General features: G+C 36.7%; 1 protein-coding gene and 1 long non-coding RNA gene across 3 annotated transcripts in view; one reads left to right on the top strand and one right to left on the bottom strand.

Moving 5' to 3' along the window:
- The window catches only part of KLHL5 (kelch like family member 5), an 86,914-nt gene that overhangs the window by 32,103 nt on the left and 32,336 nt on the right, over nt 1–22,475 (bottom strand). For both annotated transcript variants that reach the window (XM_032272033.1, XM_032272038.1), the window contains 4 exons: nt 19,738–19,920; nt 9,914–10,050; nt 8,678–8,874; nt 4,132–4,344 (listed from right to left, as the gene is read on the bottom strand). In XM_032272033.1, the coding sequence (XP_032127924.1) occupies nt 4,132–4,344; nt 8,678–8,874; nt 9,914–10,050; nt 19,738–19,920 (730 nt within the window). The remainder of the gene's footprint in view (nt 1–4,131; nt 4,345–8,677; nt 8,875–9,913; nt 10,051–19,737; nt 19,921–22,475) is intronic.
- LOC116545502 overlaps nt 1–22,475 on the top strand; it is a 109,096-nt gene that overhangs the window by 82,420 nt on the left and 4,201 nt on the right. Inside the window, exon 3 of the long non-coding RNA XR_004266338.1 lies at nt 9,472–9,617. This is a non-coding gene — a long non-coding RNA (uncharacterized LOC116545502). The remainder of the gene's footprint in view (nt 1–9,471; nt 9,618–22,475) is intronic.

Raw genomic sequence — 22,475 nt, 5'->3', positions numbered from 1 at the left:
ACACGCCTGTAATCCCAGCTACTTGGGAGGCTGAGGCAAGAGAATCGCTTGAACCCAGGAGGCAGAGATTGCAGTGAGCTGAGATTGCGCCATTGCACTCCAGCATGGGCAAAAGGAGCAAAACCTTGTCAAAAAAAAAAAAAAAAAAAAAGAAGAAAAGAAAAGAAAATCCATACAAAAATGATCATTTGGTAGAGGATTACAATCACATGCATTATTCCCTACATTATTTTAAGAATCTACTGTTGGAGACACTATGATAAAATTACTATATGTAAATTGAATCCCTTCTAGCTGGACTAAATGGAATGTCTCATATTAACAGAGTAGGATAAAATCTCATTTAGTTGGTATCATTGGAAAAGAAACAATTTCACAAAAATAAACTCTTGGTAACTAGACCTAATCTCAATTTAAAAAATATTAGTAATTTATTATTTGATTGGCATGTGGCAATTTAATAATTGTTATGTTTTCCTACCTTTTAAAGTAAAACAATATAATTCAACATTTTCTTCATTATTTTAGTATCTACTTCAAAACTTTATTACTTGATAACTCTAATTCTACAATCTTGCCATTCACTTTTGGCAATGAAAAAAATCAACACTGCCAATATCTCTAAATGTCACAATACTGCAGCACAGTATTATCACGGAGAGGTAAAGTAACTTCGTTTAAATTATATAGGGCAATGTAGCTCCCATTACCACTACTTATGGTAGAAAATGGTTCTCAAACTTGAGGATGCATCAAAGCCACTTGGAAGACTTACTAAAACACCATTTGCTGGGCCCCAGACCCAGAGTTTCATATTCAGTAGGTGTGGGGTGAAGCCTAGTAATCTATATTTCCAAGAAGTTCCCAAAAGGCACTGATCTTCCTGTTGGGGATCACACCTTGAGAACCACTGGGCTAACCCACTGGATTTTCCCTCCTTGTCTTCTCTTTAGCATCTGATGACAATAAAACTTCCACCTTTTTGAAGTGTGAAATCAATTTTTAATAACAATCCAATTATTTAGCCAGGTTTGGGAAAAACCACTAAATATTTTGTTTCCTAGGGTTCCATCCCAAGCACTCTTGTGTACTCCTTGGCCAGTGTCATTCTCTTTCCTTTGGATTCAACAATCTAAAGAAAGAGTTTTCAAAAAAGTCTAAGTCCTTAGACTCTAAAAGGATTAAAGGTGCCAAGAAGCTTCGGGAACATGATTCTTCAACTTCCTTCCCCATCCTCTGAATTAGCTCTTCATTCTATATTCCTTGTTTCAACCAATGGCAACTTTTAATTAACCTAATTTTACAAATCAGAATCATTCTTGATTCCTCTTTTTGTTCACCCTCACCATTCAGTCATTAAGTTTTGTCAGTTTGACCTCATAAATAGCTCTTGAACCTGGTAATTTCTCTCTACATCCACTGCCAGAGTGTGCCTAATTCACTTGTCTGAATTCCAAAAGCCTTCCTAATAGGTTTTTGGCTTTGATTCCTCAGATCCATTCTCCACAATGCAGTTATGGTAATCTTTCTGAAATAAAATTATAATTATGCCATTCCTATTAAAAAATCCTTTAGTGCTTCCTCACTGCTTTCAGGATAAAATTCAAACTCCTTGGCATGACTGAGGTTCTCCATGTTCTGGTCCATTCCCCTCTTCAGCCCCATCTCTTGAATTTACCCCCTTTTATTTCTGCACTCTAGCCATGCAAACTACCTTCAAATTCCCAAACACATTATGTTTGCTCATGACTTCATAATGAAGTACAAGCTCCTATTTCTGCTGGGTATCATGCCCCGCTCTTTTGGGTGGCTAATTCATAATGTGCATCAAATAACACTGTAAGAGTTCTCCCTGCTTTCTCGTCAGCCCCCCACTTTTGGGTGGGCTACTTCTATTATTTTCAGAATGCCACATTCATGTGTCTATCACAGTCTTCAACTCATTATAATCACTGATTTATTTTTTAATCTATTTCATCCTCCAACTGATACCATCTCCCTGCTACCCTGAGCAATTTTACACACAGTACACTGAAGAGGCAGAATGGTTTAATGGGCAAGGTACAGAACTGTACTTGGGTTCAAGTCCCACCTCGCCCTCTCATTAGCCCTATGATGTCAGCCAAACAGCAAAAGCCAAATAAAACTACAATACAGAAGGAGAGGAATTTATGCAATCACACTGTGATTTTGAACATATGGATTTACTTTTTTGGTCTGTCACTTCATTTGTACAATGAGTGTTGGAACAAATGATCTCCAAAATGCCTTTCAACCCTAAGAACTTATGGCTAGGATTAGCAGCACTATCCTGGATAAAAGATATTTTAAAGGTCTATGAGAGTTGTGCAACTATAGTATCATAAATATTTGAAACTGCAGAAGTAAAGTCAATTATCATGTTACTTAATTGTACAGATTCTTTTCAAAGTCTAAAATGATTTTTCAGATTTGGTTTGATTTCAACTTGAAAGAATTTTTAGGCCAGACACGGTGGCTCACACCTGTAATCCCAGCCCTTTGGGAGGCTGAGGCGGGTAGATCATGAGGTCAGGTAATCAAGACCATCCTGGCCAACATGGTGAAACTCTGTCTCTACTAACAAAACAAAAAAAAAAAAAAAAATAGCTGGGCGTGGTGGCACGCACCTGTAGTCCCAGCTACTCAGGAGGCTAAGGTAGAAGAATTGCTTCAACCCGGCAGGTGGAGGTTGCAGTGAGCCAAGATTACGCCACTGCACTCCAGCCTAGTGACAGAAAAAAAAAATGGAAAAAATCTGCTAAGTAGCAGTAAAAATGTAACTCCCTTTAAAAAATCTGATTTAAAGAGAAACATTTTATTATATTACTTTTCCTGAATTATCATCAACTTACAGAGTTTCAGTCCTATATATTCATACAATATTTTATATCTGAGGAGGAAGGTCTTACAAAGGATCCACATTGATTATTCCCTTTGTTACATAAAGAACAAACAGTAACTTTTGCTCATAGCAGCAGGAAATAATACATTATGCTCAAGATAACTGCAAATAAGAGAACATTTATGGCACTTTAAATTAAAAAAAGAAAAAGAAAGTCTGACCTTCAAAAGAAACAGCTCATTCTTTTTCTGCTTTCAAGGCCTCTTTCTGCTTTCAAGGCCTTGAGATAGGCAGCAATGTATGCAGGGAACATTTTTACATAGCCCAGTGGAAATTGTAAAAAGGGGAAAACTATGCACGTAAATGTTATGACTGGTTGTCTTGAATGCATCAACTAATCTCTAATCTCTCAATTCTGAAATAATAATATTTTTATTCATAGCACATTTTATGTCATAGAGCACGTTTCTGATCCTTGTAATAACACTGTGAGATAGTCAGGGAAGACGTTATCTCTACTTGACAGATGAAGAAACTGAGTGGTGTGAATATGACAAGTCACAAAGTTTTAAAATGTCAGAGCTTCGACTATTAATATACCTTATTAATCTTATATATTACCAGAATTCAATATTTAGTGGATACTTAATAAACATGTGGCAAAGGAATTAATCTAAATTTTCTGGTTCCTAGAGTCCAGTGTTCCTTTTATTAACAGTTTAGTAATTCTCCTCCAACTGGTATAATAAGTTTGTATCTGTGTCAACTAAATTACTAACCCAAAATCAGGAAAGTTACTTAATTGAGGCCCGGCGCGGTGGCTCATGCCTGTAATCCCAGCACTTTGGGAGGCCAAGGCAGGCAAATCACCTGAGGTCAGGAGTTTGAGACCAGCCAGACCAATGTGGTGAAACCCCATCTCTACTGAAAATACAAAAATTAGCAGGGCATGATGGCTCGCGCCTGTAGTCCTACTTGGCAGGCTGAGGCAAGAGAATCACCTGAACCTGGGAGGTGGAGGTTGCAGTGAGCTGAGATCGTACAACTGCAATCTAGCCTGGGTGACAGAATGAGACTCCATCTCAAAAATTAAAAAAAAAAAAAGAATTGTTACTTAATTGATGTAATTTAGGTAGCCAGATCTTCTGGATTTCAAACATAAGTTTACTATCTATTCACCTATACATTTCATAGGAATACATGTAAAATTACTTTCTTTGATAGAGTAGGCCAAGAAAAATTCCCATAAACAAGCACCTATTAATTACCTGTGGTGCAAGAAGAGGTAGCCTAATATAAGCCAGAAGTTTACTTAGATCTTTCCGTCTCTGTTCCAAATCATGACGGACCCAAGTAAGAAGTGCATTCAATATTGTCTCCTCATTAGGAATGTTCATGTCATCACTAGCCAAGAGCTTTGCAATTTCACTGGCTGGTAATAATACAAATTCCTGGTTTCTGATTACTTCCATGAAATGCTCCTAGAGGGAAGAAATAGCAGAGAAACAATAGTGTTCCTTCTGACCATCACAATTTACTTAGAATAAAGTAAAAGTTTTTTGTGTTAGATACCAAAACACAATTTATATTTCAGACGTTACAATGTATTACTATCTGTTAGGAAACAAACACAGCAGAGAAAAATAATTAAACTGCAATTATGTTGTTAAACATATATAAGTAGAATTAAAGTGCTTAAAAAATTAAATGTAATAAAGTATCATTTATTACATTTAAAAAATGGACCTGGGACACTGAAGTATATTGCTTCACTCAAGTTAGGAAATACTTCTGGCAATTCTTTTGAAGGAAGAGAGAAAAAATGAATTAGACACTGAGAGGTATGATACTCTGACACTACAAGTGGCTGGATTTGTGGGTGCTGAAGAATTTGGCCAGTGGTGGAGCCAAATACCTAGAGAGCTTAGTTACTTATCTTACTCAGAAATGGCCTCCAGGATGGCTAGAATTCCCAGAACCATTCTAGACCACAAAAGTCTTCTCAGATCCTCCCTGGAAGCAGTATCTGTCCTTAGGGCTATACTACAACCAAATTCGTCTTTAAGGTCATTTTAATGTTATTTATAAGACCATCTAGGATTTTCGGTCTGTTTTCAAATTTTTAATCTCTTCTAAGGGTCTGTTTTTAAATGTTTAATCTCTTCTAATATAATTTATTTACAAAGTTCTTTTGATCTCATAGGAAAAAGGACCAAAGGGAAAATAAAAATAGTGACCTATAATGCCCTGGCATCAGGGCATCAGACTGAAGATGACTCAGTCCTGGCCTCACATTGGAATCAAATCCTCTATAATTTGAAAAGGGAAATAAAAATGCCGTTAGGTGTGAGATGACCCTGATAGGCTATTATGCTAACTAATCTGAGGAGAAGGAAAACCATCTGATTTGAAAGGTTATAACGTCTTAATGAATGGATAGTTTACAGAGTTATAAGTGCAAATGCTAGACACATATTGTCCCTTAATGTTTTTTTCATACTTCTGATGTATTATTGCTGTCTCAGCATGCAGAGGTTTACTAAAGAAGGAAGCTAAGGCTGTTTAAATCAGAGCTAGAGATAGGGACTATCAATAACTATCTTCTATATTAAAATAAAAATTATATTTTCCATATAGCCTGTGGTAACCTGAGTGAGGTACTGATCTAAAATATATGTTAGCTTGACATTCCTATCAGTAGAAGTTCAAAAGGGGAAAACCATTCATGAATAATTAACGAAGTTCAATTGCTTCAATTTATCATGATTTGTTCAAGGATGTCCAAATGAGTCTATTTTAAATGATAGATTATCATTTTCAGAAACATATTTTAATAAAACTTCCAGGATTGAAGCAAAAGGTTCTACTAAATTGCATACTGACATAATTTTGGTAACACATAGCAAGAGCTACAAAAATGCTGAAACTCTCAACCTAGTTATCCCACTTGTAGTTTAAACCTTAATAAATAATTCATAAGCAAAAAAGCTAAATACCTAACAGTGATTCTCTGTATTATTATTTATAATGGAAAAAAATGGGAAATAGCCTACGTGGTCAGTATAGGGAGCTATATATTAAATAGGCATTAAAAATTTCAAAGGCAAAGTTCATGTAGCTACATACATGGAAAGATACTTATGATAAAATGTTAAGTGAGTTTCTGAAGAAATTGAAATAATAATATATATTTCCAATTCCTTAAACATATATAGTATAATTGACAGATTTATACATTGGTATAACTATGCTGTACTTTCAAATGCCATTAATTGCATTTCATCAGTAACAGAAGGACTATCACGTAAATATTCACTTAACAAATTATTTGTTGATATATCTATTTCAGAATAATGTCCATTCCATTCTAGTATAATTTATATTAAGTGAAAATTGAGTTTTTTAACAACTTATGAAATACTACTGAACTCAAGGTTAAACACAAAGTACTTTTCAAAAGTATTAATTTGGTTTTGAAGCAGCTACTTTCGCAGATTTCAATGTTTTTTATAAGTCTTCTAGATTGAGAAAGACAATTTTAAGTTTTAAAATTAAATGTTTATGTTTGTGTCATAAATTCAAAATGACATTAAATAGTTGTAATGATACAAGCAGTCTTAAGACTCTTTTAGAGGCTAAATGACTTGCTCCAGGTCATGTTCAGTGGCAGGCAGAATGAGAAAACAGGTTTCTACATTCATGGATCATGGGGAGGACTCCTTATCCTTTATGACTTGCATTCACACAGGATCAGTGAACATCCCCAGTCCACGCACCATTCACTGATTGAAATCACTGGCATGGCATTATGCTTTGTATTTTAAATCCATATTATAATACACAAAACTATCATGCTACCAAACACTTGCTAGCATTGTGCTCTTTCCCCTTTTAGAATAGTTTTTAAGCAAATGAAATTATGAAGAGATTTATTTAAATTGAAGATTGAATTTTGCTATACATTTTCATTTGGTTCCCATAGCAACAATTCAAATCAGGTAATCTGCCTCTAAATTACTTATTGTTATTAGAATTCAATTTCATGTCTCTGTTGAAACTGAATAATGTTAAATAATAGCCTTGAGAAAAAAAATCTACCACAACTAATTGACTATGAAAATAGCTTTAAAAACATCCAGCTAATTTAAATTTTATTTCTGTGTAAGCGTTAAAGCAGCAATCATGCCTTTACTGTAAACAACAGGAGTGACCTAAATGCATACAAATGGTTTCACCTGAATAAAACTCCTTCCCAGAAAAAAGATAATTATTCAAATTATAAACTGATTATAAAGAAAAAAATCTAACTTTATTTATATTCATCTCATTCAAAAAAGTAGTTGAAATTGCAGGTGTATGGTTAAAATGAGAATCTATAAAGAATGATAAAGACTAAGGGAAAAAAAAATTTCAATGGACTTAATTTTTTAAATGTCAACCTAATAGCATGCTAGGGCTATATATTATTGTCCTGCTGTACAATCTCTTATTTTACCAGTTGAGGCTCTGTGACTATCATAAACAAGAAACATTCCTGAGAAATGATTACACCATAGGGAGGAAAACCAGTCATAAAGGCTGTGGTTTTGTGAGTGCTTTTGTTCCCTCCCATAAATTCTTACTGTGTTGGATAGAGGAAATCTATATAATGATGATGACAACAATGGAATGAGACTCATTGACTGGATATATGACATGCCAATCAATGTTCTGAGTGTTAATCAGAACATCTAATCCTCACACAAAACTCATGAAGTAGACAGAAGTGATCTTCCCAATAGTTTGTAAATACCTATTCTTAGAATTTTTCCAAATATCTATTTCTCTAATGAAAGATTCCTAAAGCATTCTCAATCTCTCAATGGAACGATGGAGGAGAGGGTAGGCAAAATACATTTTCTAAATGTTGACAAAACTAGTGATATCCATAACTATATACATGTATGTGAATGTTTACATTTTTCCTTCTCTTAGAAACTGTATTGCCCTAAACTGAAGCATTTAAAGCAACAGTCTTCAGTCATTGCCCAGGTGTGAAGAACTAACGTGGTAACATGATCATTCCTTAAAAATCCACATACGCTCCCTTGCCTGTACCCCTCTACTGTTAAGACCACAGAGGCTGGTTCTAACCCTATGTGCTCAACATGCCCTTATTTTCTTCCTATCCTAGGTCCATCCATTTTTTAACTTTTATTCAGGGGTATATGTGAAGGTTTGTTATACAGATACACTTGTGTCATGGGGGTTGGTGGTACATATTATTTCATTTTATTATCCTTCAGGTTACTAAATTGGAACCTCCTCTATGATTTATTGAGCATAAAATTTGCTATAATGAATAAAAACATCATTCTACATGGCTGTAAATGGTTTATACATAGTCAGATTTATCCTTAATAAAAAGCCTCTCATTTGTCCTCTACCAATATGTTGCAACCTCTGTCACCAATTTCTATCAATGAATATGTGAACAATCCTCAAGAATTTCATCCATGTGGAGCAAAGTAAAATGTTTGGGAAGAGTCCTGTTTTAAAATGCAGCAAATCTGAAAATCTTAATGAAATAGTCCTAGGCCACTGTTCTGCTTCCCAGTGACTGTAATAACTTAGGGCTTGATTCATATGCCCAGGAGAAGTATTACTTGGTGCTTTTCCATTATAACTCAATGAAAATATGACACACTAGGCAATGAGGCTCAGTCTCAAGACACGTGGCAGAGCCATGGGAAAACAGCAACATGTAGATAAGCCTGCAACAATAAGAAATATGCATATGCAGGATAGGCCTTCTCACTTTCAAAAAATACATACCATAGTATAATTGTGAGCCACTTTATGCAAATCTGTACAACCTTGAGCATCAGCAAAAGAACGAATTCCAAGACAGTTGGATGGATGAAGTTGTTTCATTAAAAACTTACAGCATGCTTCTACAACCTGCGAAAGCTGAAGAAGGCAAGCTGTAGATAACAGGGACTCAATATTATCTTCTTTTAATTCAAGGCGGCCTTAATGATAAAAAGAAATCCCATTAGCTATGGAACTACATTAACCTTATTTTATAAAATAACTGATGTTAACAGTAGCGGTTTCATATAAGAACTTAATACATATATTACAGACCTACATGATTTAAGACATTCCAAAAAGAAAAGGCCTAACTGTGGAAAAAATTATTAGCTGTTTGAGATATCTACTAAAATAAAAACTAATGGCTTATTTTCAGAATTTTTTTTTTTTTGAGATGGAGTCTTGCTCTGTTGCCCAGGCTAGAGTACAGTGGCACAGTCTCAGCTCACTGTAATTTCCACTTCCTGGGTTCAAGCGATTCTCCTGCCTCAGCCTCCCGAGTAGCTGGGATTACAGGTATGCACTACCACGCCCAGCTAATTTTTATATTTTCAGTACAGCTGGGGTTTCACCATATTGGCTAGACTGGTCTTGAACTCCTGACCTCGTGATCCCAAAGTGTTGGGATTACAGGCGTGAGCCACCACACCTGGCCTATTTTCAGAATTTTAAAATTATGCATTAGTTAGTAACTTACATCTACAATATACCTGTATAACTCTCAATTTTTTTTTTTTTTTTTTTTTTTGAGACAGGGTCTTGTTCTATTGCCCAGGCCGGAGTGCTGTGGTGTAACCAATGGCTCACTGCAGCATCATCCATCCCACCTCGGCTCAAGCGATCTGAACTCAAGCAATCATCCATCCCACCTCGGCTTCCCGAAGTGCTGCGATTCACAAGGGTAAGACACTATACCTAGCCAACTCTCAAATTTTAAATGCAAAAATTTGACACTACATAATTCATTAATTTTTATGTTAGCATTGTAAAGGGACATTCAAAAGCTTAATTATAATAACCATTTTAAAGGTTGTAATGTGGAGATTTTAATTTATTACCAGGTTAAATACAATAGGTAGTGATGACAATAGAAGAATTAACTGTTAGCGATGGCATGCTTTCCAAAGACAGAAATCCAAAATCTAACAATACAACATCAATCTAAGAGGTTTTAATTTACATTTTCAGACTTGTTACCTGTATAAGCATACTGGATCAAGGACCACAATGAATTCGGTTCTACACCTTCCATTTTTATTTCTTCTTGTCTCGCTTCTCTGACATCATTAGTAAACATGGCAGCAAAATAGTCTGAGACAGAGGAGAGCACCAATCTGAGAACACATTAGGAAAAAAAAAATCAATGACCACATTCAAGTTGATGTTGATTAATAAATGCTGCTGCTCCTTCTTTTTTGTTTGTTACTCAGAGTGCATGGTACTAGGAAATGCACTTTAAGCTTGACAAATTGCTTTATGCCCTACTTCCTTCCTTTGTATAATAAATTACCAATACCAAAGTTTCTGCTGAGGTGAACGCTTTACCAGCTTATTACTCAAATAATGCTTTATAACATCCAGAAAACAAGCTACAAGCCCATATCATCAAATCAACTATGTAAAGGAAAAAATGTAAAAGTTATTGTTTGTTGGGGGGTGGGGGAGGATCCAAGACGGCTGAATAGGAACAGCTCTAGATTGCAGTTCCCAGCAAAAATGCAGAGGGTGAGTGATCACCGCATTTCCAAAAGAATTTTTACTGCCCACAGACCAGGAGATTCCCGGGTGGAAAAGCGCTACAAGTCTCCAGCATGGCTGTTTCAGCCAGTGCAGCGGGTCTCTGCACAAAAACTCACACAAATCCAGGCACCATTTCAACTGGCGACTGGAATACCTGGGAGACAGTCACCCGTTCAACTGAAAAAAAGGGGGCTGAAACAGAGAGCCAGGTGATCTGGCTTGTCTGGTCCTGACAAAGACCAGCAATCTGAAATGCTCTGGATTGACAGTTTCAGCAAGCACAGCTGGACCCAGGACGGTCCAGCTCTTTGGGGGTTAGGGCGTCCACTATTACCCAGGCAGTCCCCGACTACTGAGGCAGTCTGCCACTACTGAGGCAGTCCACCATTACTAAGGCAGTCCACCATTACCGAGGCAGTCCGCCATTACTGAGGCAGTCTGCCATTACCGAGGCAGTTCTAACTACACCCCTATAAACAAAACTACAAGGAAGTTCACACAGCAGCTGGGCAGAGCCCACGGCAGATCAGCAATGCCTCTGCTGGCAGACTGTGACTAGGCTACCTCCTTGCTGGGGAGGGCACCTCTGAAAAAAGGCAGCAGAATGACAGGAACTTATAAATAAAGCCCCACCTACCAGGACAGAGCACCTGGGAAAAAAAGGAGGTTATGAGTTCCACTGCAGCAGACTTAAACCTACCTGCCCAGCATCTCTGAACAGAACAATGGAGCTCACAGCTCAGCACTTGAGCTCCTATAAGGGACAGACTGTCTCCTCAAGCAGCTCCCCAATCCCCGTATATCCAAAGAGACACCTTATAAAGGAGAGCTGAGGCTGACATCTGGAAGGTATCCTTCTGGGACAAAGATAACAGAAGAAGGAACTGGCAGCAACCCTTACTGTTCTATGGCCACTGCAGGTGATCCCGAGGCAAGCAGGGTCTGGAGTGGACCTCCAGCAGTCCTACAGTAGAGGGGCCAAACTGTTAGAAGGAAGACTAAGAAACAGAAAAAAATAACTTCATAAGCAACAAAAACTATGTCCACTCAGAGACCCCATCTGAAAGCCATCAACCACAAAGACCACACGTAGATAAATCCAAAAGATGGGAAGAAACCAGTGCAAAAAGGATGAAAATACCCCAAACCAGAATGCCTCTCTTCCTCCAAGGGATTACAACTCCTCATCAGCAAGGGAACAAAGCTGGATAGAGAATGAGTCTGATGAATGGTCAGAAACGGGCTTCAGAAAGTGGGTAATAACAAACTTCTCTAACAGATCATGTTCTAACCCAATGCAAAGAAACTAAGAACCTTGAAAAAAGGTTTGACGAAATGCTAACGAGAATAAACAGCTTAGAGAGGAATACAAATGAACTGATGGAGCTGAAAAACACAACATGAGAACTTTGCAAAGTATACACAAGTTTCAACAGCCGAATTGACCAAGCAGAAGAAAGGATATCAGAGATTGAAGATCAACTCAATTAAATAAAACGAGAAGGCAAGATTAGACAAAAAAGAATAAAAAGAAATGAACAACGTCTCCAAGAAATATGGGATTATGTGAAAAGACCTAATCTATGTTTGATAGGTGTATCTGAACGTGACAGAGAGAATGAATTCAAGCTGGAAAACACTCTTCAGGATATCAACCAGGAGAGCTTCCCCAACCTAGCAAGGCAGGCCAACATTCAAGTCCAGGAAATAGAGAGAACACTGCAAGGATATTCCTCAAGAAAAGCAACCCCAAGGCACATAATCATCAGATTCACCAGGGTTGAAATGAAGGGAAAAATGCTAAGGGCAGCCAGAGAGAAAGGTTGGGTTACCCACAAAGGGAAGCCCATCAGACTCACAGCGGATGACTCGGCAGAAACCCTACAAGCCAGAAGAGAGTGGGTGCCAATATTCAACATCCTTAAGAAAAGGACTTTCAACCTAGAATTTCATATCCAACGAAACTAAGCTTCATAAACAAAGGAGAAATAAAATCCCTTATGAACAAGCAAGTGCTCAGAGATTTCATCACCACCAGGCCTGCCTTACAAGATCTCCTGAAAGAAGCACTAAACATAGAAAGGAACAACCACTATCAGCCAATCCAAAAACGTAGCAAATGGTAAACAGCATTGACACAATGAAGAAACTACATCAACTAATGCATGAAACAACCAGCTAGCTTCAAAATGGCAGAGCAAATTGAGACATAACAACATTAACCTTAAATGTCAATGGGCTAAATGCCCCAATCAAAAGACACACACTGGCATTTTGGATAAAAAGTCAAAACCCATTGGTGTGCTGTATCCAGGAAACCCATCTCAAATGCAAGGATACAGACAGGCTTAAACTAAAGGGATGGAGGAAGATCTACCAAGCAAATGGGGAGCAAAAAAAAGCAAGAGTTGCAATCCTAGTCTCTGATAAAATAGACTTTAAACCAACAAAGATCAAAAGAGACAAAGAAAGGCATTACATAATGATAAAATGATCAATGCAACAAGAAGAGCTAACGATCCTAAATATATACACACCCAATACAGGAGCACCCAGATATATAAAGCAAGTTCTTAATAACCTACAAAGAAACTTAACTTGCACATAATAATAGTGGAAGACTTTAACACTTCACTGTCAATATTAGACAGATCAATGAGACAGAAAATTAATAAGGATATCCGGGACCTGAACTCAGACCTGGACCAAGCAAACCTAATAGGCATTTACAGAACTATCCACCCCAAATCCACAGAATATACATAATTCTCAGCACCACATCACACCTACTCTAAAACTGACCACATAATTGGAAGTAAATCACTCCTCAGCAAATGCAAAAGAACAGAAATCATAACAAACAGTCTCTCAGACCACAGTGCAATCAAATTAGAACTAAGAATTCAGAAACTCACTCAGAACCATACAACTTCATGGAAACTGAACAACTGGCTCTTGAATGTTGACTGGATAAACAACGAAATGAAGGCAGACATAAAGATGTTCTTCGAAACCAACGAGAACAAAGACACAATATACCAGAATCTCTGGGACACATTTAAAGCAGTGTCTAGAGGAAAATTTATAGCAATAAATGCCCACATGAGAAGCAAGGAAAGATCTAAATTCGACACCCTATCATCAGAATTGAAAGAGCTAGAGGAGCAAGATTAAAAAAAAAAAAACTCAAAAGCTAGCAAAAGACAAGAAATAACTAAGATCAGAGCAGAACTGAAGGAGATAGAGACACAAAAAAAACCTTCAAAAAAAATCAATAAATCCAGGAGCTGGTTTTTTAAAAAGATCAACAAAACAGACAGACCGCTAGCTAGATTAATAAAAAAGAAAAGAGAATAATTGAATAGAAGCAATAAAAAACGATAAAGGGGAGATCAATACTGATTCCTCGGAAAACAAACTACCATCAGAGATTACTACAAACAACTCAATGCACATAAACCAATAAATCTGGAAGAAATGGATAAATTCCTGGACATTTACATCCTCCCAGCCTAAACCAGGAAGAAATCGAAACTCTGAATAGGCAAATAACAAGGGCTGAAGTTGAGGCAGCAATTAATAGCTTACCAACCAAATAAAGCCCAGGTTCAGATGGGTTCACAGCTAAATTCTACCAGACATACAAAGAGGAACTGGTACCTCTCCTTCTGAAACTATTCCAAACAATACAAAAAGAGGGAATCCTCCCCAAATCATTTTATGAGACCAGCATCATCCTGATACTAAAACTCGGCAGTGATGCAATAAGAAAAGAAAACTTCAGGCCAATATCCATGATGAACACAGATGCAAAAATCTTCAATAAAATACTGGCAAACCAATTGCAATAGCACATCAAAAAGCTTATCCAACACGATCAAGTAGGCTACATCCTGGGGATGCAAGGCTGGTTCAACATACACAAGTCTATAAACATAATTCACCACATAAACAGAACCAAAGACAAAAACCACATGATTAACTCAATTGATGCAGAGAAAGCCTTCAACAAAATTCCACTTCAACAGCCCATTATGCTAAAAACTCTCAATAAACTAGATATCAACGAAACATATCTCAATAAAAATAAAAGCTATTTACAACAAACCCACAGCCAGTATCATACTGAATGGGCAAAAACTTTATGGTGTATAAAGCATACATGCAAACAAATATTATTGTTTAGAAAATCCAGATATCCGCTGCTCCCATTGTTGTTGTTTTCTGGTTTAAAAAAAATCAAAACTACATTGAGATACCATCTCACACCAGTTAGAATGGCGATTATTAAAAAATCTGGAGACAACAGATGCTGGAGAGGATGTGGAGAAACAGGAACACTTTTACACTGTTGGTGGGAGTGTAAATTCATTCAACCATTGTGGAAGACAGTGTGGTGATTCCTCAAGGACCTAGAAATAGAAACTGCATTTGACCCAGCAATTCCATTACTGGGTATATATCCAAAGGATAATAAATCATTCTACTATAAGGAAACATGCATATGTATGTTCACTGCAGCACTGTTTACAATAGCAAAGACTTGGAACCAACCCAAATGCCCATTGATGATAGACTGGACAGGGAAAATGTGGCACATATACGCCATGGAATACTATGCAGCCATAAAAAACAATGAGTTCATGTCTTTTGTAGGGACATGGATGAACCTGGAAACCATCATTCTCAGCAAACTGACACAAGAACAGAAAATCAAACACCACATGTTCTCACTCATAGGTGGGTGTTGAACAATGAGAACATATGGACACAGAGAGGGAAGCATCACACACTGAGGTCTGTTGGAGGGAACTATGGGAGGGACAGTGTGGGGCAGGGAGTTGGGGAGGGATGACATGGGGAGAAATGCCAGATATAGGTGATGAGGATGGAGGCAGCAAGCCACATTGCCATGTATGTACCTATGCAACAGTCCTGCATGTTCTTTACATGTACCCCAGAACTTAAAATGCAATAAAATATATATATATTTTAAAAAATTATTTTTAAAAATAACCTAAGCCTTTTTAAAAAAATTAATTATAGAAGTAGTGAATATATGGTAGACATTTGAAAATGATTTTTGCTAGCAAGTTTTAAATTTTTATAATATTCTTTTTATTTACTTATTTATTTTTTGGAGACAGTGGAGTGCAGTGGTGCAATCTCAGCTCACTACAACCTCTGCCTCCCAGGTTCAAGTAATTCTTCTGGCATAGCCTCCAGAGTAGCTGGGATTTACAGGTATGCACCACCACGCCTGGCTAATTTTTATATGATTAGTAGAGATGGGGTTTCACCATGTGGGCCAGGCTGGTCTCAAACTCCTGACCTCAGGTGATCTGCCCACCTCTGCCTCCCAAAGTGCTGGGGTTACAGGCATGAGCCACCGTGCCCAGCCAATATTCTATTATTATTTTAGTCTGTATTTTGTTTAAAAATTATGTTGTAATAACACTATAAATCTATTCTTATAATTATAAAATACATTAGCTCTATCTCTTAAGTTTTTGATAGTCATATATAATAAATTTTAAATGATACATATCCTTTTTTTTTTAACTCTATACAGAGTCTCACTCTGTCTCCCAGGATGGAGTGCCATGCTATGATCTCGGCTTACTGCAACCTCTGCTTCCTGGGTTCAAGCAATTCTCTTGCCTCAGCCTCCAGAGTAGCTGAAATTACAGGTATGTCCACCACGTCCAGCTAATTTTTTTGTTTTTATTAGAGATGGGGTTTTGCCACGATGGCCAGGTTGATCTCAAACTTCTGGCCTTAAGTGATCAGCCCACCTGGACCTCCTAGAATGCTGGGATTACAGGTGTGAGTCATGGAACCCAGCTGTATTTCTGAAACAGGCATTTTTTCATTGGATAATGTCTTGAAGATATTTCCGTGTCAGCACACTTGATTCGATTTTAAATATTTTCATTTTTAAAATAAAAATTATGATACAGATAATCGTTGGGTCCCTCCTAATTCCATTTTCTTCCCTCCCCATGAGTGGCACTGCTGAGTCATAAGATTGCCAGAGTAAGATACCAATTTAGACCCCACCAGCATTGTATAAGACTAACATTTTCCCCATAATATTGTCAGATGTTAAAATTTTGGGCCATCTATGAAGTGTTAAATGGTATCTCTTTGTTTCAATTTTCATTTATCTGATTGCTAGTGAGGTTTTTCAAATGTTTATTGGCCATTCAGATTGCTCCTTCCAAAAACTGCCTATTTATTGATTCATTTAATGAGCAAACACTTAGGTGTGTCCAGTAACTACTGTGTGTCCAATGCGTACTGTTCTAGATACCTGAGATGATACATCAGGGTACAAAATAAGACAAAAGATCCCTTCTCTTATGGATTCTTACATTTAGAGGGTAGGGAGCCAATGGTCAGTAAAAGTAAATTCTATAGTATATTAAAAGGTGATAAGTGCTAAGGGGGAAAAAGTAGGGTAAAGGCAAATGGGGAAAGCGTGGTGAGTTTAAATAGGTCGTCTCACTGGAAGATGACATGGGCCAAGATTTGAAGGTGGTTTAGGATTTGGTTATGCAGGTATCTGGGAACAGCCTTCAGGCAGAAGAAATACTGCAAAAGTCCAAAGGCAGGAGTAGCATGCCTGGCACACACAAGGAACTACAAGAGGTTGTGTGTGGCTGATGCTGACTGATCAAGAAAGAGACCAATAGGACAGAATACTAGAGAGGTAACAGGAGGCTGGATCATGTACGCCATTACATATACTTTGTCTTTCACACTTACTGACATGAAGAGTCAATGAACGATTTGATCAAAGACATGACTGAATCTGAGTTCCACTTTAAAGGATCACTCAGGTAGCTATGTTAAAACAGAATGTACGGGCAAAGAGTGGAGGAAGGGAGGATCAGTTATGAGGCTTTTGCAACAGTCATCTAAGTGACATGTTCATGGCTCACACAAGCATGGCAGGTAGGGTAATCAGTTCAGTTTTGTAAATAGAAGTTGAGGTGCCTCTATGAAATTCAGGTTGAAATAGCTTTTTAACAAACCCATGTTCATAAGCTGGACTTTCTGTCACAGTATACAGTAATATCTCAATAATGTATGCTAATTGAGTCACTGAAAACTGAAAGACCAAGCCAATTCTTCCTAATGATTTTATTTCCACTTTGGAAGTTTAAAAAAAATTTTTTTTTAATTTTAATAGGTTTTTGGGGAATGGGTAGTGTTTTGTTACATGAATAAGTTCTTTAGTGATAATTTCTGAGATTTTGGTTTACCCATCCCCCAAGCAGTGTACACTGTACCCAATGTGTAGTCTTTTATCCCTTACTCCCCTCCCATCCCTTACCCCAAGTCCCCAAAGTCCACTGTATCATTCTTTTTGCTTGTTTGTTTTGGGAGACAGAGTCTCATTCTATCACCCAGGCTGGAGTGCAGTGGCATGATCTTAGCTCACTGCAACCTCTGCCTCCCAGGATCAAGCAATACTCCAGACTCAGCCTCCCAGTGGCTGGGATTACAGGTTCACGCCACCACGCCTGGCTAGTTTTTTTATTTTTAGAAGAGACAGACCTTTGCCATGTTGGCCAGGCTGGTCTCAAATTCCTGGCCTCAAGTGATCCACCTACCTCAGCCTTCCAAAGTGCTGGGATTACAGGTCGTGAGCCACCATGCCCAGCCCATTGTATCATTCTTACGCCTTTGCATCCTCATACCTTAGCTCCCACTTATGAGTGCAAACATGTGATGTTTGGTTTTCTATTATTGAGTTACTTCACTTAAAACAAGTCTCCAGTTCCATCCATGTTGCTGAGAATCCCGTTATTTGGATCCTTTTTATGGCTGAGTGGTATTCCACCATATATGTATATACCACATTTTCTTTATCCACTTGATTGATGGGCATTTCGGCTGCAATTTCGAATTGTGCTGCTATAAACGTGTGTGCAAGTATCTTTTATCATATTATGACTTCTTTTCCTCTGAGTAGATAGCTAGTACTGTGGGATTACTGGATCAAACGGTAGATCTACTTTTAGTTTTTTTTTTTTTTTTTTTTAACATTTAGTTCCTTAAGGAATCTCCCCACTTTTCTGTAGTGTTTGTACTAGTTTACATTCCTGCCAATAGTGTAAAAGTGTTCCCTTTTCACCAATATCTATGCCAACATTGATTATTTTTTGATTTTATGATTGTGGCCATTCTTGCAAGAGTAAGGTGGTATCGCATTGTGGTTCTGATTTGCATCTCCCTGATAATTAGTGATGTTAAACACTTTTTCATATGCTTGTTGGCTATTTGTATATCTTCTTTCACAAACTGTCTATTCATGTCCGTAACCCACTTTTTGATACGACTTTTTTTTTTTGCTGATTTTTTTTTTTGTAAATTCTGGATTATTAGTTCTTTCTCTGATGTATAGATTGTGAAGATTTTTCTCTCACTCTGTGGGTTGTCTGTTAACTCACATTCTTTCTTTTGCTGTGCAGAGCTTTTTAGTTTAATTAAGTCCCATCTATTTATCTTTGTTTTTGTTACATTTGCTTTTGGGTTTTTGGTCATGAAGTCTTTGCCTAAGCCAATATCTAGAAGGCTTTTTGCGATGTTATCTCATTTTGGAAGGTTTAAAAAAAAATCTTTGGGACAGAGCGTTAATTAGTTTTGAAGGCATCAAAAAAAAAAAAGAAACAAAGCCTTTGAGAATCATAGTGGTGATTAACAATGAACAAATGAATACAGAATTATATGAAAATGAATTATTCTTTATTAAACAGCTCTTTTATTTTCTTATTTCAAGAAATAATATGTAATTTGTAGTAAAGGCTTTTTTTTCCCTAGCACTGCTTTTCCTACTGCTTAGAAATCAGCAAACATAAGTTGGGATAGATGTGGCTATTTTAAAAACTCTTAAGACTTTGTGCTACTCTAATTCACCAGCTTTTCTTCTTCTAAATATCCACAAGCTTTAATTTCCATTGAGTTTACTGTAAGTATTTAATAGGTAGAATATGGCATAAAAGCTTCTTTTAGCAGCTGAAGTCTATACAAAACAATACCAACCTATCTGAGGCCAGTATGTTTTGTTATTGTGCTTTTACAGCAGGAAAATGACCCTTTGAGAATCACCAAATGTGTAAAAATTTCATTTGAACTATTTTTCGGGTGGAAATCCCATGAACTACACCTCTTCCCAAAAACATAATAGTCAATTGAAGTAGGTTACCTCAACATACATAACCAAATTATCGAGGAAATATTTCACACATACAGAAATATAGAAAACAATTTACCTGTGAGCTGGAATTCTGCGATCACCAGCAACTAAAATTACATCGCACAACTGTTTATGTCTCAAATAGTTTTCCATTTTTTTAAATGTTTGCTCGGCATGATTAAGGGCTTGGAAAAATTCATCTGATGAACATGGCTCCATAGTATGACAGGATGATAATGTCTGACTACTATTAGAAGTCCTGAAAAGAAAAAAAACACACATTTTGAAATATCACTGTCACATTAAAAATATCTTTCCTATTAAGTCCTTTGAAAGCCTTTAAATGTAATAGAAGAAATCAATGGTACCTATCAATGTTAATGTATAATCATTCATTGTTTTTGTCTCTTAAAATCTATGATGCCTCAAGTCATATGTTTCTTATAAACATTGTGAGTGAATATAAACTGTTAATTAATTGCTATACACTACTTTGTAGTATCCTTTTGTGGTCTTTTCACTGCTAAAGCCAATGTCTCTACTGAAAAAGACCTAAGCTATATTCATATTGATAACCATATCTCCCCTAACATTATATTTAAGGATGTAAGAGATCATTCTCATCTTTGAAGGCAGAAAGGCAATTAAGTTATTTTGGAGATACAAATTCAAGTCATCCTTTATTTAAAAATGGGTTATGTTCCACAGTTCATTAAAAAATATACTGTCATAAAAACAGTGTTATAAATAATTCTTTTGGTTCTCTGTCCAGTCCTCAAATGCCCAGGTAACCTATAACTTGTATTACACGCTAAAGCAATTTGATAGTCTAATACAGCTGTCTAAAAAAATTATTTGAAATTTCTAAATTATAATTTGAAGAGTCTGAATTCTATGTTTGTTTTCATATGATTTACTGATAAAAATTGTGAAAAAGTGAAAAGATGAGGACTAAGAATGAAATCCTGAGTACACTTTCCCCCACCCTCACCACCAGTTCTCCTCTCCAGGATCACTTAAGTAATCAAATTCAGCTGGTTATGCAATTAACTATAAAACCACTGACTGTGCTATAACTTAGTTCTCATTTCTCATCAGATCTTCTTTTTAAGGATATTAGGGTTGTCACAAATGCTTTGTTGAATCAAGCCCCACTGTATCCTAAAAGAATCTTGTTCATCTACCTAATAACCTTAACGAAAAAGAAAAAGTCATCAGATCTCTTACTTTTAAAGTAAAGGGAACAGAAGCCAAAGAGATTAAGTTCCTTGCCAAGAGTCAGAGTTCATTCATAGCAGAGACAAGGCTATGACAGAGACTGTTATGTGTTCACCAAAATATCCTTTTTTTTTTTTTTTTTTTTTTTTTTTGAGATGGAGTTTCGCTCTTGTTACCCAGGCTGGAGTGCAATGGCGCGATCTCGGCTCACCGCAACCTCCGTCTCCTGGGTTCAGGCAATTCTGCCTCAGCCTCCTGAGTAGCTGGGATTACAGGCACGCGCCACCATGCCCAGCTAATTTTTTTGTAGTTTTAGTAGAGACGGGGTTTCACCATGTTGACCAGGATGGTCTCTATCTCTTGACCTTGTGATCCACCCGCCTCGGCCTCCCAAAGTGCTGGGATTACAGGCTTGAGCCACCGCGCCCGGCCTCAAAATATCCTTTTTTTTTTTGCCCCTGAGAATATAGCTAGACTGCATTTCTCAGCCTCTCTAGCAAATAGGTGTGATCTTATGGAAATGAACTGTTACAGCACACAGTTCACCTTAAAGTGGCTAAGAAGAGGCATGTCTTTTCCATATTTTCTTTCTCTATCCACAGGTTGCATGGAGAGGACTGAAGACTTAGACAAGGAAGTAAAATACATAAAAGATCACTCAAGCAAGAACACTTACATTGAACCAAGATTTATCTGTTTTAGAAGTTAACAATGCCTTAACTGATAAATATTCCTTCCTAAATCCTCCCAGTCCCATTTATTTTCAGTACCACACAAACATGGGCACCAGATAAATGCTCTTGGAGGATAATTGTCAATAATGACAACAGAAGTCAAATGTACATTATCTAGAAAGGATGTGTTGTACACTATGAATATTACTGATGAAATGACTTGGAAAATCCAAGTCAAGTAATACTCACATTTAAGATCATTATTATAAAAATAGGTTGTATAGTATGTAATAATATATTGTTCATACAAATAAATGAGAATTATAAATCATTTTAAAATTTAGGAGACACTATAACATAAGCAAAAAAATAATGGTGGTTTTGATGAATAATTTGAAGATTTAAAATATTTTTCAATAAAGTTTTATACTGTTAAAATATTGACAAATGATTATAAGAGCATTAGTGACCTAAGGAGGGGAGAAAATTATAATACCTAATTTTTATAAGCCATAAATTCAAGAACAAGTAAATAAATCAAGACTTCTTTCTTTGTATCACATTTCTTGTGCTTCATATCAAATTATAAGTAATGATTAAACAAATAAATTAGTTGAATGTTTCTCCAGCGATGAATTGCCATCATCTAACACAGTTGCTAATCAACATTAAGTTTTGAAAGAATAAAAGAACTTTGTAATACCGTCATCACTGCTATTATAGGCTACTTCTGATGTTGGCATATGCCCGGTTAATAATTTTCTTGTCAAGAACTTTCAGGGTATTTTGGTTCAGATGCTGAAACAAGTCACGATAACCCAGGGAACATTTCAGTTTCAGTGTTCAAGGCTTCATTCCCTGAGACTGATTCACTAGGTCTGAAGCGAGATTTGAACATCATAGTTTAAAAATAATTTTATTT

This window comes from Sapajus apella, unplaced genomic scaffold (assembly GCF_009761245.1).
Source record: "Sapajus apella isolate SASKATOON/1434 unplaced genomic scaffold, GSC_monkey_1.0 scaffold5, whole genome shotgun sequence".
Lineage (NCBI taxonomy): Eukaryota > Metazoa > Chordata > Mammalia > Primates > Cebidae > Sapajus > Sapajus apella.
This window is presented reverse-complemented; position numbering and strand designations above follow the sequence as displayed.